The sequence below is a fragment of the Xyrauchen texanus genome, chromosome 21 (genome assembly GCF_025860055.1).
Source record: "Xyrauchen texanus isolate HMW12.3.18 chromosome 21, RBS_HiC_50CHRs, whole genome shotgun sequence".
Taxonomy (NCBI): Eukaryota; Metazoa; Chordata; class Actinopteri; order Cypriniformes; family Catostomidae; genus Xyrauchen; species Xyrauchen texanus.
In genome coordinates, this window is record NC_068296.1 from 31573800 (window position 1) to 31592209 (window position 18410).

General features: G+C 38.3%; 1 protein-coding gene across 4 annotated transcripts in view; it reads right to left on the reverse strand.

The window, feature by feature from the left end:
* The window catches only part of LOC127661409 (xylosyl- and glucuronyltransferase LARGE2s-like), a 113556-nt gene that overhangs the window by 7196 nt on the left and 87950 nt on the right, over positions 1-18410 (reverse strand). For all 4 annotated transcript variants that reach the window (XM_052152100.1, XM_052152097.1, XM_052152099.1 and 1 more), the window contains 4 exons: positions 10748-10938; positions 4251-4540; positions 3755-3837; positions 3193-3316 (listed from right to left, as the gene is read on the reverse strand). In XM_052152100.1, the coding sequence (XP_052008060.1) occupies positions 3193-3316; positions 3755-3837; positions 4251-4540; positions 10748-10847 (597 nt within the window). In that variant the 5' untranslated portion in view covers positions 10848-10938. The remainder of the gene's footprint in view (positions 1-3192; positions 3317-3754; positions 3838-4250; positions 4541-10747; positions 10939-18410) is intronic.

Consider the following 18410-nt stretch of genomic DNA (forward strand, 5'->3'; position numbering starts at 1 on the left):
CTCTGCGCGTCAGCCTCAGACTGGGCGAGCATACCCGAAGGTGGCGGCCCAGGCGAGTCATTGGCATCAGACGCCGTGACGCTCTCCGATGCAATGGTGATGTCATCATCCAATTCCGGGGGCTCAAGCGAGAATGCCGGCTGGCCGTGAAGCGAGCCGCACTCATCCCGAGCTCGTACGGAAACATGCAAGCATGCCGGGGAGGCGGGTGGTTTGCGGGGATTTACCCGGCAAAACCGAGCCCATCATTATCCCCAAATCGCATTCATCGCCCGCGGCACCTGCCCCAATCCCGTAGGGTGGATGAAGTGGCTTTCTCTCGTGACAAAAGAAAGCCGCAACCACAATGCTGCCATGGCTATGTTCTCGCACTGAGAACATAAACCATTCATAAAACGTTGCCTGCGTGTGATCGCAGCCCAGGGTCGCGAGGCAGCATTTATGACCGTCAGAAGTGGAAAGGATTCAACCGCATCCAGAAACTACACAGAGCTGGAAAGACATCTTTAAAAAGACACGTCATGAAAAGGACGTTCAACGCCAGCTGTGTATTTGCTCTTTTAGAGAAAATCACTCTTTTTTACAAACACTCTTTTAGTTTGCGCTGTCGAAGCACCCAGGGGCAAGCTGCATTGCCGTGCAGAGAAGGAGAAAGCCACTGAAGTGCGCCGTAGATCCAACAGCTGCTCGCTCAGAGGTGAGAGGGAACAGGTGTGTGACTCGCAGCTCGCTGCATACACGACCATCGGCTCCGAAGAAAATTTCTGAATGAAACAGACGCATTTCCCTGCCTTTGTACCCGTATGTCTTCTTCTCATTGGCCTTTTTTCATAGATCAGAGCTATATTCGCCGCTCAAGAGAGACCCTAGTGTCGATTCTTCGACACAACGTCGAAGTGAGCGACAGACGGGGAACTAATGGTTACCATATAGTCAGGAAAAGTAGAATGATTCTGAATGCTTTTATAGTAGGTCTGGATTGCAGCAACTGTGGTATTTTAGCAGAAACTATGGTTACCATGGTATGGTTCATTCATTTGTGAATAAAAGTTTCAACAGAACAGAAAAAAATCTATATATTAGTCAAGCTGACATTATTCATCATACTGATGTCTTCATATTTATTTAGGATTGGACTGCGAATAATTAAATGCATAACATACAATAATAGGCTGCAGGGCATTTATATGTAAGCAACACTTTGATAGACAGTACTCACATATTTTTGCTCATGTTCAGTGTTCTCTTAAACTGCGAGTGCTGCGTGAGGATGCCATTTATTATGAGCAACTTATTACTTTGAACTTGCACATAAAATGCATTGTTGGCACTCCTCTCCTCACCTTTCTTATTCTTAATATAAAAGCAAGACGAACTAATTAATCGTGGAAGTTATCATCTTTATGTGTGGTTAGTTGTACACGTTATCCCCGGTGTCATGAAAAATGTCGAGTTGAGTAACCCGTTGACTGCAGCATCTGACAGCACTCTCGCCTCGCCAGATTTAGTGGAGAAATTATTTTGTGGAAAAAGCCGAAAGGCTTTTTTTAAGCGCAACAGCGTGGAAGTGTGCTCTGAACAGAGCTCATGTGCTCTTAGCAATTTCAGATGCACTTACTAAGGAAATGACTACATTAATATTAAAATTTGTTGCAACCCAACATGTATGGCTATGCAACCCAATTTGGGTCGTGCCCCATAGTTTAAGAAACGCTGCTTTCTGAATAAAAATTATCAAAAATCAACAAGTGTCGTCCCCCCCCCCACTGCTAAATTGTTTGAAATGAAGCCATGCTACTTAAAAGGTATAACTTTAATTTAAAGAAATAAAATATTCTGGTTGTGTAAGCGAACAGCAGCATCACTTTATCAAGCTATGAAAACAGAAACAGTTTATTGATGATGATGATCCAGGTACAGTATATGGGGTATATGCAGAGAGAGTGGTCATAAAGTCATATGAAATAGATTAATAACTGGAAGGTCTGGCCGCACAGAGAAGCATTTGAACGAAGAAAAGAAATTGCCAAATGTTTTTTAAAATGCACTTTAAAAGTGCATTAAAAATGACTTATTATTATGCTGTTTTATTGCTAAATATAAATACTATTTTAAACATAAATGAAACAAACACATTTAAATGTATCTATTTATTTGTCCATTTATAAATTAGTTTATTTATTAAAAATGTTATTTTCAAATTAATAGATTGATCATTTATTCCTTTATTCTTTTTTAATGGCACTCCTCAGCTTCCATAGGAAATAACCCTCTACACACCATATTGTGTGATTAATATTTCAGCTTGCCCCCTTAATGACCTGAACTTAGGTTTAATAATAATTTGCTAGAGAGGGGTTGATTGATAAGACTGGATTTCCTGTAGTTTAGTTTTCATATACTCAGGAGAGCAAAAGAGGTCTCTATACACAGCAGAGACGCAGGATGTAAATTAGCTGTGATTAGAGAGGGCTCCAAGCCAAACAGCTGACAATCAGAGGTAAACTCAAAAGGGGAGAAGCTTGAGAGAGCAAGAATGAATGTATTTGTGTTATTGTGCACACGTGTGGGTGTGTGCATTCATGCAAGTGTCCTTGAGTTTGTGTGTATTTCTTTGTGTACTAGTGTGTGTGCAGTAGATTGTGATAAAATGCAGTCTCTTTCAATGTGTGTTAGAGGAGGAGTGCTCTTTTTGATTGTCACTTCACTCTTTCAGCCTACCATGTGCTGCATACATAAAACACACAGAGAATCATTCAAAGGCACAGCAAAGGCAGAGCTAACATGCCTAGTCTTAAAAAAAGAGGTGCACTGTCACTTTAAATTTACAAACAAAACTAAATAATTTTCTGCTTCCTTCTCCCGTGGAGCGTGGAGTAACTCTCAGAGAGCAAACGCTCTTGAGATTGCTGAAGTGTAAACAACCTCATTGTTTCCACTATCACCGACATGACAATTTATCCCTAGGGGACCTTTGCCCTCTCATTACAATCTGTAAGCACATGTGACGCGTCAGTCATTGGAGTTGTGTGTGCCTGGACAAGCTCGGAGAGTGTTGCATTTGGATATGTCATTGCTGCCTGAATGATTTTAAAACTTTTGCTGCTTATGACCTCCCACTGAGCTTCAATGCAAGCGATACTGATGCTCTGTGACATGGTTATTATCTCTGAGTCTAAGGCAGGTGCTTACTTTGAGTTCATCAGCATCATAGAAGCTGACTTGAACTGATGGCACCATCCACGACTGGAACAGCGTGCTGAGGATCTGATTGGCCACTGTGTCAGTAATGAAATGAAAATGCAGGGGGTTTCTCCTGTAAAGAGAGAAAGTGTTAAGGTAATTAACTGTACCTTACAGTCTTTATGACTTTATGGAAAATTTTAAATTGAAATTTTATATTTTACATTTCAAACTTCAAATTGCAAACAGAACATTTCAAACTGAAATTTCAAACTTCAAATTGCAAACAAAATTTCAAACTGAAATTGAATTTCAAATGTCAATATTTCAAACTCCATATTTAATGTTAACATTTCAAACATCAAATTGTACATTTCAAACTTACATTTTAAACTTCAAATTTCAAATGGCGAAACTGAATATATGTTTGGTAAATATAAAATGATATGCAGAATGTACATGTATATATATTCTCACTCATAGTGTTAATATAATATTTCATTGCTATTAATTTATGTACTTGTTAATTTGCCAGAGCACAACCCAAATTGTAACAGACCTCTGTTCTTACCTGTGGAAAAGGATGGATTTGACCAGAGTGACCACGTCCCGACTGGCATTGTGACCCGCACACACACATGCCACGTGAATCAACTGTGTGTAGGGAGAAGAGCCATCATTTTAGACTGGATTGAGAGATTTCAGCATTGTTGAGCTATTCTAGAGGCTTATGTTGTGGTCTGTGTAGACTTTTGACTTTGAACAGCTTCTATTACACATTGGTCCCCTAAAAAGTATTTGGACACTTAGGTCACACTTAAAAATATATTGATGTCACTGCATTACAAGCAAAATTTTAAATCAAATGGAATTTCCAAATGATACTAGACCTTTTCTAAGTACTAACTTTACTAAAACTTTTTTGCATTTACTTCACAGCAACTGATCCCAGTGTCATTTTAGTGCATGTCTGATGTAGGTTACCCTACCCTAAGTTCACACAGGTGGGGCCACTGTATATGTTCCTCTAAAGATTTCCTCTAATGGGATCTAAGATGCTGTCTCACCTCACACTTCTCCGCAGTGGGTGAGCGAATGCATTCGCTGTGATTGGCCCGTTCCTCGGCTGTGTTTTCCACATCCTCTGGACCGGTGTCTGCCGATGCCACCCATTGCTGGTTGCCATAGTTACCCTCAGCAGGCTGGACAGCCAGGCCCTGCGATTGGCTCAGCTGGAGTCGGATCTGCCGGTTCTCTTCCTCCACCTCTCGAACCCGCGATGCCAGGACATCCCGTTCCAACAGTCGAGCTTCTGTAGACTCCACCAGGCATGCAGAGAGGAGCAGGGAACGCCCATCTGATACAGCAAAACATATTTAGCAGAGAGTGATATTTTTACGATATTTCCATATTGGTCTGATACAAAGTAACAGTTTAGAAATCTACAACTTTGGGATGAACTGGTGGATAGTAACACTAAAAGAAAATCTGGACATTTAAAAGGTTGTGCATGTAATTATTATGGTAATCAAATGTAGGCTACTTGTTCAAAATAGTTGTTATGCCATCCCCCATAATCTCTCCTAACATGACTGCAATTCAAAATAAAAATCAGACAAGAAATTGTGGTAGTTGTTGTTTTTTTTATTTACATCAAGAAAAACCTTTATATTTTTTACACCTCCGGAGGTTTGTGGCTCCCTAGTTTCCCCTACTTTAATTTGGAGTAATTTTGACAGATTATACCCCAGATAAATATAAGGGAAAGATGAAACTAAGGTCAAATTTACAGAGTGAGAATTTGCGTTAAGACTTAAGACAGAGTCTGCCTCAATCTACACACTCCTGCCTGTTGGAATGATTGAAGTAGCAGAAAATTGGGTGTGATTGGGGAGAACAAAGTAGCAGGCATTGAATTTATCTGAAATATTTGATAGGTTGTACTTAAGTATTTACGATTGCATACCACACATCCCTATTGACAAGTGTTGGAAAGCAACTGTGTCTTTGCTTGCTTGCACAGTCCACACTGCACACCCCCACATAAACCACATGCACACACATTCACACACATGGCAAGATTCACACAAGATCACTCTTTTCAGCAGCATTAACACATCTCAGATACAGCTCACACTTATATATAGAACACACACACACACACACACACACACACACACACACACACACACACACACACACACACACACACACATTAGAGGGAGCTGTTGAAAAGGATACTAGACAGGAAGGAGGAGGGCTTCTGTAAGAAGCTGACATGTTTTAATGTTTTAAACCATACTGAAACGTATTTTAAAAAACACCTTTTTAAAATAGGGAAGGCATCTATTTCATAGAATGACCCATAAAACACTTGCAGAAATACATCTCTGAGTAACTGCTCATGCTTTTTTCCAAAGGAAATGACATGTCTTTTGTTAAACTCTCAGTTTTATGAAAACTGATGATCATGCTCTGATAATCTTCCTCTCTGTGTGCGGTGTATGTGTGCGGTTGGCGATGTGTGCGTGTGTGTATGTGGGAATGTTGTCAAGATTACAGATAGTAAATGGGGCATAGAGCATGTGAGATGGATAAAGAGAGAAAGAGCTTTTATAATGATTAGCTTTCTGAGATCTGGTAGCAGATCAGCAGTGTTATCAGCACTCTGCAGCGTTATTGTGCATCTCTGAGGATGACAGATCCATCAGAGAAGGATTTTAATGTGTGGTCTGAGATAAGGCTATGAATGACACTCTCAACCACCATGTCAATCCAGCTTAAGGGGAACACTCTTTTGGGGTATTTACATTGTAACTTCAGGCATTTTTACAGATTGCATAACTATCTGATCATGAAAAGACCAAGTTTAATATGCCCTTCAAGAAGCATTCAAGACCGTTAACAATCCGAACACTCACACCACCTCCAGAGGTTTGAGGTACATACAAGACACAACTCGGCCAAGTGTACGTGCATCTGGTTGTTCAGGCCACAAACTTTACTCCACCTAATCTGATCTATATCGGCATACAGAAATTTGGAAGCCTTGCGACCCACATTTAAGAGTTACATTTTGCATCATTATGTTACATCTGATTTTAGTTGTTATGAACCACATAAAGTGCAACAAAATTTCACTGACCTGCAATATATATATATATATATATATTAGGGCTGTCAATCGATTACAATTTTTAATCTAATTCATTACATGGTGTCCCGATTAATTAATCGCGATTAATCGCATATACAAATAAGCCCCTCATATAACAATAACTCAATATATAATGATTATACATATTTATATCAATATATAATTATAAGTAGTTATCTTTAAATATTTAAAAATTATATATACCTGTATATATATACACTCACCTAAAGGATTATTAGGAACACCTGTTCAATTTCTCATTAATGCAATTATCTAATCAACCAATCACATGGCAGTTGCTTCAATGCATTTAGGGGTGTGGTCCTGGTCAAGACAATCTCCTGAACTCCAAACTGAATGTCAGAATGGGAAAGAAAGGTGATTTAAGCAATTTTGAGCGTGGCATGGTTGTTGGTGCCAGACGGGCCGGTCTGAGTATTTCACAATCTGCTCAGTTACTGGGATTTTCACCCACAACCATTTCTAGGGTTTACAAAGAATGGTGTGAAAAGGAAAAACATCCAGTATGCGGCAGTCCTGTGGGCAAAAATGCCTTGTTGATGCTAGAGGTCAGAGGAGAATGGGCCGACTGATTCAAGCTGATAGAAGAGCAACTTTGCCTGAAATAACCACTCGTTCCAACCGAGGTATGCAGCAAAGCATTTGTGAAGCCACAACACGCACAACCTTGAGGCGGATGGGCTACAACAGCAGAAGACCCCACCGGGTACCACTCATCTCCATTACAAATAGGAAAAAGAGGATACAATTTGCAAGAGCTCACCAAAATTGGACAGTTGAAGACTGGAAAAATGTTGCCTGGTCTGATGAGTCTCGATTTCTGTTGAGACATTCAGATGGTAGAGTCAGAATTTGGCATAAACAGAATGAGAACATGGATCCATCATGCCTTGTTACCACTGTGCAGGCTGGTGGTGGTGGTGTAATGGTGTGGGGGATGTTTTCTTGGCACACTTTAGGCCCCTTAGTGCCAATTGGGCATCGTTTAAATGCCACGGCCTACCTGAGCATTGTTTCTGACCATGTCCATCCCTTTATGGCCACCATGTACCCATCCTCTGATGGCTACTTCCAGCAGGATAATGCACCATGTCACAAAGCTCGAATCAAACACTGTATTAAAATGGCCCCCACAGTCACCAGATCTCAACCCAATAGAGCATCTTTGGGATGTGGTGGAACGGGAGCTTTGTGCCCTGGATGTGCATCCCACAAATCTCCATCAACTGCAAGATCCTATCCTATCAATATGGGCCAACATTTCTAAAGAATGCTTTCAGCACCTTGTTGAATCAATGCCACAAAGAATTAAGGCAGTTCTGAAGGCTGAAAGGGGTCAAACACAGTATTAGTATGGTGTTCCTAATAATCCTTTAGGTGAGTGTGTATATATATATATATATATATATATATATATATATATATATATATATATATATATATATATATATAAATATTCAGATAATTAAAATGCATTACATTCTTGTGGCAGAAGAGTTCATCATTGATAAGACAATACAAAAAGTGGCTTTAGAATAGAATGTATTGTTTACTACCATATTATTGATCATAAGTCAATCATTGGCATACAGTTCACAGCAATCCATTTCACAAGTGAATTTGTCAATCAGTTGGAGATTTATTATGAGGGCTTGTTTAAGGGCCCGTCAATTTACACCTACGTCAGACGTCTAGGGTGTGTTGCGTCATAAACATAAAATGTTTAGGTCACTGTGTCAAGTTAAATCTAGTTTAATACTCAATCTGTAAACACATCTTGAGATCCCTTAGATCGCATTTGCGCTCCTTTGAGTGTTTTGACCGCAAGATCTTAACGCATGTTTTTGTTGTTCTGCCTACTGAAGTGTTTTCTTCACTGTATAAACTGTGTGTTGCTCATAAAGCTGAAGTTTCACTTACTGCCCTCTGGAGTAAACAGGTGGTACTGCAAGCTTGCATTTCTCAGGAATCTTCCTTATTAATCACACTATAAAATTAATCGCACTGAATTAACGCGTTAAATCGACAGCCCTAATATATATATATATATATATATATATATATATATATATATATATATATATATATATATCAAGGGAGTATTAGATAGGATTTATATCAGTTTTCACTGAGACATTTATTTAAGTGTAAATGTAATAAATAATCTTTTTTTTCTTAATTCCATATTAAACAGTTTAATAAAATGTCTATGTGGCAGGGCGAAGGGCGGGGCCAGGTCGTGATCCTACACACCCGGTCCCATATTAGGCTAATTAAGCCTCCGTGAGGGTTAAAGGTCGACTGCAGGGGATCGTGCAAGAGAGAGAGATCATTAATGGACATGTCCATCATGTGTGTGTTTATGTTGTCTTTTAAGTTTATCATTAAACTATTATCTATATTGAAAAGCCGGTTCTCGCCTCCTCCTTTCCATTGATCAGTTTACAGTCTAACTATCAAAATGGTTTCTAATCAAATTAATTAATTAAGAAAATATAATTATTTTATTTAAAATAACACTGCATTACTTTTCTCAAATGAAGTGCTATTATACAAAATCCTCACAGAACAATCCAAAACAACACTGGAGATATCAAATGAATTGCTGCACAACAGAACATCACAGATTATTTAATTACAGTATGGTAAACATTACATTACATCAGTACTATGTTTTTTTGGTATTTTTCCCCCATTTTACCCTCATTTAAATCAAGCTTTTATTTTAGCGCTTATGTGAGTTTCTGATGTTATTTTCTCACTTCTTAGTTTCTTAAGCAGTTTGCTGAATAGCCCAGTGTGAATATTAAACATCAAAAATCTATGATTCAATTAAATAAATATGTATTCTATATGTGCTTCAGAGCGCTATGCTTTCTGTCATCTACTACACACACACTGAGAGTGTGTGTGATGATCATGATGCAGTGTTTTCAGTGTTTTGAGCTTCAGGCTTCACATATTTATTTTGAATGACTCAGCACATGCACAATATATATTTATTTCATTAAATTGCAGCCTTTTCCAATTTAGTAATCAAATAAAAAATGTATTTGATTAATTGTGCATTGTGCAATTAAATGTTCATTTTAGTCCCAAATATTTAAAATTCCGTGACATTCCATGATTTATATCTAATGCCATTTTTATGACTGGATTCCATGATTCCATCGCCAAAATCATAGGGCCCTACAAGTGGTAACCTTGGTATAAAAATATATTCACACCCCGAGGTGTAAAGGATGCATCACCACGCAACCACCACAACCAGTGTGAATTAATTTTCAAAAACATCAGCGATCCGACAATCATCATTGCCTAATGCTTACAACTCAAACGTTTTTGTAGTTAACAGCAGCAATGTTGAAACAAATAAATAATATTTTGGAATATATTCCAACTATTTCCCTACAGAAAAAGCAAAAATGACAGCAGGTGGGCAGAGAATATATGTGAAAGTGCTACGTTCAAGAAGGTCAACCGTTGATTTTGTTTCACAATTTGCCCTTGTTTTGTCCTTGTTGCCGCCAACAAGGACAAAATTATAAAAGATTTTGATATTTGACACCTATCCCAAGTGCTGATCATTATCATGTTTTTGTACCTTGTTAGCTACATAGTTGCTAGTTTTATTATATTCAAACATTTTCCAGGACAAACAATTATTTTACAGGGCATTTAGGTATTTTTACAATTTTCCCCCACTAATTTTCCATGACTGGAAAATTGTGAAATGGACGTGTGGGAACCCTAGAGATGCATTTTTAACTTTTTTTAAAACACGGTGCTCCTTCAGTGCACTGGTCGAAGACATTTACGTAGCAAATTAACAGAAAAACAGTGCGGACAGATGCAAAAAAACAAGCAATGTATATGTTTCTGCCTTTACGGAAAATAATGATGTTGATCTCCATAACACTGTGATGAAAATAATTTTGATTGTTGCGAATAATTAATTTTTTTGTTATTAAATAACTAATCACATTTACATTATTGCTACAGTAGTAGCCTATTTACCCTCCAGTTCTTGCAGAGATGCACTTGAGAGAATATTTTGAGGGGAAATTAGGTTGTGTCATGTATTATAACAATTTCAATGAGTCGTCAATTATATCAATCAGTGTGTCATGACGCACAGAGCTGTTCTATTTATGTGCAACGTTGCCTACTAAACACAAATCAATAATAATATTCATAATAAATTATATAATAAATACAATTTTATATATATTTAATAGATATCTATGATGAAACCCTTTTTTTCAGTGGTCTGCAAGAATTCGGAAATTCCCGGAGTCTCAATTCAACACTACATCTGAAAAAAAGAGAGTTGTAGAATTCTTTCTAGAGATCTAAAGATGTGATGTGAAACCTGTCAACACTCACTCTCTGAGTTCCCAACGAGCAGGTAGAGCCAGGTGAACAGGATGACAAAACTCAGAGACACCACCAGCAACTTCAGCTTCCCTCGGCATGGACAGAGCATCCTGGGATTGTGGAGGACCGGGCAGGGGAAGGGGAGTAGAGCAATCAGGTTGGGCTCACTCTAACACTGGCCTCCTGCAGCATCCTCTAGTCTGGAGAAGAAAGAGAGAGGTAATTTGTTAGTACAGTAACACACAGGCCCACATGGTATCTGTGTCTACAGAACTCTGTAGATTGGTGAACTTAAATGCCCATCATTCACAAAGTTCATCACATCCCTACTCCTTGCTTGATTGTTTTTTAAAATAGCTATAAGTCCCTAATACTTGACAGATATTACAGAAGGTCTGTGGTATTAGGATAATATTTATGTTGAGATTTTGGTGAGTTAGTCAAGGATGTTGTTACGCTGTATTACAGGTATAAATTATTTTTAGATATTTGGCCGCATTAAAGCATATGTAGTTCCACACCCCCCTGGTGAAATCTGATGCCCCCCAAAGGATTGGGACCACAACTCTTCTTCATCTAGCTGTCTTTAATCAGGAGTCAGTTTGTTGTCTGTTCATCTAGAGTTGCGATGGCTGACCCCTGCTGGCGGTGACTCGCAAAAACATGGAGGTGGTACATCAAGCTTGAATTGCTCTGTTAGTAGGAAAATTCCGTATTATGAAATTTACGTATGGTCATGGGATATGATCAATTCTGTAAATTTGCATTATTATTACATAATATATTAATATATACTGTATGTATGTATGTATATATACTTTAAATATATCTATACACTGGCAGCCTAAAGTTTGGAATAATGTACAGATTTTGCTCTTACTTTTATATACCAAAGTGGCATTCAACTGATCACAATGTGTAGTCAGGTCATTAATAACATGAAAAATTACTATTACAATTTGAAAAAAATAAAATAAAAAATTATCAGAACTTCTTTACTACAAAGAGTTCTCATCAGCAATGACAGCTTTGCAGATCCTTGGCATTCTAGCTGACCGTTTGTCCAGATATTTTTAGGTGACATTTCACCCCTGTAGCACTTGCCATAGATGTCTTGTCAGGCACTTCTCACGCACACGATAGCCATTGTGTATACACCACACTTAATTAAAGAGTAAGTGGTGAGAGGCTCTCAGTCACCCCAGCAGACAGGGAAAAAAGAAAAACAGAAAAGAGAGAGGGGGAAGGACATGGTAAGAGATGAAATTGTCTTTATTTTATTATGAGCTTAATTAATCACGCTTTTGTATAATTAGACATGTGCCTGCAGGAAACAAGATTGGATGCTGCCAATATTTTTTTTTAAGTTACTAAAAGAGGGGATTTTGAAAGACAGAGAGAGAGAGAGAGAGAGAGAGAGAGTTGTGTGTGTGCGTGCAACGTTTTTCAGATTATTACCCATTACCCCCTGGTATTTCAGGTGCTGACTGCAACCACTTTCATGTCTTAATAAAAACCTCACTCAGTTCTGTGCTGTTTTCTGCTGTCCAGTGCTGATTCGATTGTTTAGCTTACTATTATTTTGCCATCCAGTGCTTTAAAAACTTCAAAAATGATCCAATTATGTATTGTGTAAGTTGTTTTTTTTTAAGCTCATAAAATGCCTCTACTTGACAGATATAACTACAATATGTGTCCTGGGAAATCACTCCTTTTTTCTTTCACACCTGAATTACTTTATTATGGAACATAATGGGAAATATTTAACTGAATGTCCATGTCACTGTATTCCATACAATGAAAGTGGATGTTGAGGCCATTATTCATAAAAAAATCTTGTCCTCCATCTATATATATACAGTATACTGCAAATACTTATACAATATAGTTCAGAGTCATATTGACTACTTTGACAACTTTTCTTCTCATGAAAAATACATTACTGTGTAGACCATTTTGCAAATTGATATTATGTGGTTAATAAAACATATCGTGGCATTTCCAATGTGAATTGTCCGCTGTGTGGTGATAAAAGATATATGAATGTTATCTCAAACAGATGAGGTTTTTAAGGTTTATGCTCAACAAGCTTGTAAATGCAGTTGGTTGTGTAATGCAAATGTTAAAATGTATTGGTTGCCCCCTGCCTTCCCTTCAAGAACTGTACACTTCCAGAGTGAGGAAAAGGGCTGGAAAACTCACTCTGGACCTCACCCAACTTGCCCAGTACCTTTTGGAACTGTTGCCTTCTGGCCGGCGCTACAGAGCTCTGAACACCAGAACCATCAGACACAAGAACACTTTTTTTCCCTCAGGCCATCCATCTCATGAACAGTTAAAACTGCCCCATTGTGCAATAATTTTGTGCAATACACATCTTTATCAATTATATTTATTTAACTACCTCTTATTTAACTACCGGATATTTAAATATCCTACCTCTTCTGCATTACATTCCCTTGCAATGTATATAACAGATTTTTTTGTACTTATGTATATATATATATATATATATATATATATATACATTATTATAATTATTATTATATATTATATATTTCTTTTGTCTTGTTGTGTATTTCTATATTTACTTATATTTTCTATTGGCTTTTACACTCACACTTCCTAAGGATTATTAGGAACACCATACTAATACTGTGTTTGACCCCCTTTCGCCTTCAGAACTGCCTTAATTCTACGTGGCATTGATTCAACAAGGTGCTGAAAGCATTCTTTAGAAATGTTGGTCCATATTGATAGGATAGCATCTTGCAGTTGATGGAGATTTGTGGGATGCACATCCAGGGCACGAAGCTCCCGTTCCACCACATCCCAAAGATGCTCTATTGGGTTGAGATCTGGTGACTGTGGGGGCAATTTTAGTACAGTGAACTCATTGTCATGTTCAAGAAACCAATTTGAAATGATTCGAGCTTTGTGACATAGTGCATTATCCTGCTGGAAGTAGCCATCAGAGGATGGGTACATGGTGGCCATAAAGGGATGGACATGGTCAGAAACAATACTCAGGTAGGCCGTGGCATTTAAACGATGCCCAATTGGCACTAAGGGGCCTAAAGTGTGCCAAGAAAACATCCCCCACACCATTACACCACCACCACCAGCCTGCACAGTGGTAACAAGGCATGATGGATCCATGTTCTCATTCTGTTTACGCCAAATTCTGACTCTACCATCTGAATGTCTCAACAGAAATCGAGACTCATCAGACCAGGCAACATTTTTCCAGTCTTCAACTGTCCAATTTTGGTGAGCTCTTGCAAATTGTAGCCTCTTTTTCCTATTTGTAGTGGAGATGAGTGGTACCCGGTGGGGTCTTCTGCTGTTGTAGCCCATCCGCCTCAAGGTTGTTCGTGTTGTGGCTTCACAAATGCTTTGCTGCATACCTCGGTTGTAACGAGTGGTTATTTCATGCAAAGTTGCTCTTCTATCAGCTTGAATCAGTCGGCCCATTCTCCTCTGACCTCTAGCATCAACAAGGCATTTTCAGCCCACAGGACTGCCGCATACTGGATGTTTTTCCTTTTCACACCATTCTTTGTAAACCCTAGAAATGGTTGTGCGTGAAAATCCCAGTAACTGAGCAGATTGTGAAATACTCAGACCGGCCCGTCTGGCACCAACAACCATGCCACGCTCAAAATTGCTTAAATCACCTTTCTTTCCCATTCTGACATTCAGTTTGGAGTTCAGGAGATTGTCTTGACCAGGACCACACCCCTAAATGCATTGAAGCAACTGCCATGTGATTGGTTGATTAGATAATTGCATTAATGAAAAATTGAACAGGTGTTCCTAATAATCCTTTAGGTGAGTGTATTTTGTATATATAATATTCCTTGAATGTGTAAGCATACTTGGCTATAAAGCTCATTCTGATTCTGATTTGTTTTTGTGCCTCTAGTGCTGATTTCACCAGGAAACTGCCACAATATGTTCAACAAGGTACGTAAAAATGTATATACAGTATATCTGTAGTATCTGTCAAAATGAATGCTTTAACACATGTGATTTATTAAAAAAGTTTAACACATACATTTTTCTTAATCGCGATTAACACATTTACTGTAAATAAAGCATGAACCAGCATAAACACTGGTCGGACCAGAGCAGAACCTTTGTAATGTGTCGATGAGTCCGCCACGAGTCATTACAAAAGATATTCCCTTTCAGTGATAAAATGATGGAGAAAGGACCTCTTAATGCTATTTGTTGTACAAAACAAGCCCATATGGGGTGGTGACAGAAATCTTTATGGTACTTTATGGTCACTGTTCTGTGCAATTTAATGATCACAGAAGCGTTTCAAGTCTTAACTATCACCAAACATTGTCTGCAAGCACTTTTCATGTGAAATTCAAAGCGTCGTTTATGGTGCTTGCATTGACACTCTGATGCAAATCATAAACGCGGCTTCACAATTCCTGTAGCAAAGAGGATAGCCACAGCCTGCCAGCTGATTAATATTGTGGAGGATGAGAGTTTAAGATCCTCTACAATATTTAAGATTTAAAACCCCTAGCACTAAACCTATAGTATGTGGGGACAACCTCAACCTCGAACTCCCACTTTGACTTTAGGAAATGTTTAAAGTTACTTTTATTAGTAAAGCATTATGTTGCATGTTGTTTTGTTTTATATCCTAAAAAGCAAATAAATACATTTTGATATGAAAAAAAGGTATATACAGAGTGAAATCTCACTGCGTTCAAAATCTAAGCAGGGGTGGCTGTGGCTCAGGTGGTAGAGCAGGTCGGCTGCCAATTGCAGGGTTGGCGGTTCAATTCCTGGCCCACATGACTCCATATGCCGAAGTGTCCTTGGACAAGACACTGAACCCCAAGTCGCTCCCAATGGCAGGCTAGCACCTTGCATGTGTATGAGTGTGAATGTGTGTGTGAATGTGTGTGTGAATGGGTGATTAGGACACAGTGTAAAGTGCTTTGGTAACCTCTAAGGTTAAAATAGTGCTATATAAGTTTTCCATTTACCAATCGACATTAACTCTGAAAAATTATGCAATTAATCACAATTAAAAATATAAATCGACTGACAGCCCTAATAGCTACATGATTCTATGATGGGGTTTCATTTTATGGTGCTTTTTTGTCCTTTTGGCTGTAAAAAAATCACTGGCCTTTGTTTGATTTATGGAAAACTTATTGTCACAAATATCCTTCAATATCTTTTTTGTGTTCCACAGAAGAATGAAAATCAAACAAGTTTGGAACAAACTTAGTAAATGATGACAAATTTTGTATTTTTGTGTCCTTTGTTGCTCCTTGAATCTATAGCCTGTCTTTACTGCATAGAAATTATTTTGCTTATAGTCGACAGTTTCACTGTGGTCAATAAATCAATTTTTAGTCCAGTTTTTCTGCGTCCCTCTTTCCAAGCTTGTTTTGAGCTGTCCTGTGTGGTCACCACTTTAACTCTATTTGATAAATTATGTCCTTCATCACCTGACTCTGCTGACACCAGACCTGGTTTGTTTATTTGTTTGTTAGTCTTCTTCTAAGTGCACTCAGAGTGCCTCTCACACACTTAAGGCCTTCCTGAGCTCTCCACTGCTCATTACCCGATTATAAACACCCACACACATATAGCCTACACACACACTTGCCAAGGCAGCAAAACACTTTCTCAAACAAAAGGGATATGCCAAGTGTGTACGGTTAGTGTAGAAATAGGAAAAAGAAGAAAAGGTGTGGAAAGAATTCATGTTTACTGAGAAAGTGCTAGCAGAGGTTTTAATTGCACTCAACTTGAGTCAGAGCTATTTAAAAGAGGGCAAATGAGTTAAAGCATAAATGTACTTGGTCATTGGTCTCTACAAACAGACCATAACCCTATAGACACATTGTCAGCCTTTATTAATGGACCTTATAAAATGTAACTTCAAGCACTTAACCCACAAATGAGGCAGCAGTTTCTTGAATGCATTGAACAACAACTGTAAAATCAACAACATCACTGAAACATTCTCTTCATTACACAGACAAATCCACACTGACAGAAATGCAAAGAGGTTAACTGGAGAAAATATGCTGTCTCCCTCAGTTGTATATGACGAATGAACAATCGACGATGCAATGTGGCTTATTCATTTGTTTGTTAACTGTGTAGTCATCCAACAAATCTGCATATGGGTCACTAACATGACACTCATTTTGTGTCCAACTTTATGAATTAATTAAAAAAACAAACAATAAAAATGCAATTCATACACAACTATAACTTGAATATACCTCTTCTATAGTTTCAATGTATATACTTTCTTGCCCTATATATATATATATATATATATATATATATAAAGCGGGCGCCAGCTGGTAGATAGCTGTGCTGTGTGTAAACCTCATTATCCTGACCTCAACAGGTACACTAGCAGCTGATGCTAGAGGCTGTAGCCTTTAGCCTCATTGTTAGCGCACCCGCCTCCAACGCCTCCTACACCGGTTCGAGTCCTGTTCAGAGTGGGGCAACCAAGGCCTGTTACATATACACACAAACACACACACACACACACACACACACACACACTGGTGGCCAAAAGTTTGGAATAATGTAAAAATGTTGCTCTTATAGAAAGAAACTGGTATGTTTATTCACCAAAGTGGCATTCAGCTGATCACAATGTATAGTCAGGACATTAATAATGTGAAAAATTGCTATTACAATTTAAAAAAATATATGTATATTCTTAAACTAATTCAAAGTGTTCTCATCAAAAAAAATCCTCCAAATGTACTTTAAATGACAGCTTTGCAGATCCTTGGCATTCTAGCTCTCAGACTGCCCAGATAATCAGGTGACATTTCACCTCCACACTTGCTGTAGCACTTGTGATGTGGATGTCTTGTAGGACACTACTCACACACTTTACAGTCTAGCTGATCCCACAAAAGCTCAATGGGGTTAAGATCCATAACACTCTTTTCCAATTATCTGTTGTTCTAAAGTTCTTCCCATAAGGCCTTCACCCCTGAGTCTTCTCTTTACTCTTGTACATGAAACTGGTGGTGAGCGGGTAGAATCCAATGAAACTGTCAGCTGAGGACATGTAAGACATCTATTTATCAAACTAGAGACTCTGATGTACCTATCCTCTTGTTTAGTTGTACGTCTGGCCCACATCTCTTTCTGTCGTTGTTAGAGCCCGTTGTCCTTTGTCTTTGAAGACTGTAGTGTACACCTTTGTATGAATTCTTTTGGCAATTTCAAGCATTGTATAGCCTTGTCCTGACTATACTTTGTGATCAGCTGAATGTCACTTTGGTGAATTAAAGTACCAATTTCCTTCCGAAACAGCAAAATCTGCACATCTTTCCAAACATTTGTCTGCCAGTGTATACTGTATATATATTACTAGGTCAAGAAAGTATTTACATTGAAACTGTATATCATAGAATAGGTATATTCAAATTAGTCATAGTTTTTTGTTTTGCGGTGATTAATGTGTTTCAGCTGGCAGCAATTATTTTAACCCTAACTGATGCAGTGTGTATCTTCTCATTTCTTAAACGACCATGTCGGAAGTTGTATCCTGTGACTGTGTGTTTCAGAAGGGGCAAATTGTTGCCTGCATCAAGCAAAGAAAACAACATAGGAGATTGCTGATATCACTGGAATTGGGTTAAGAACTGTCCAA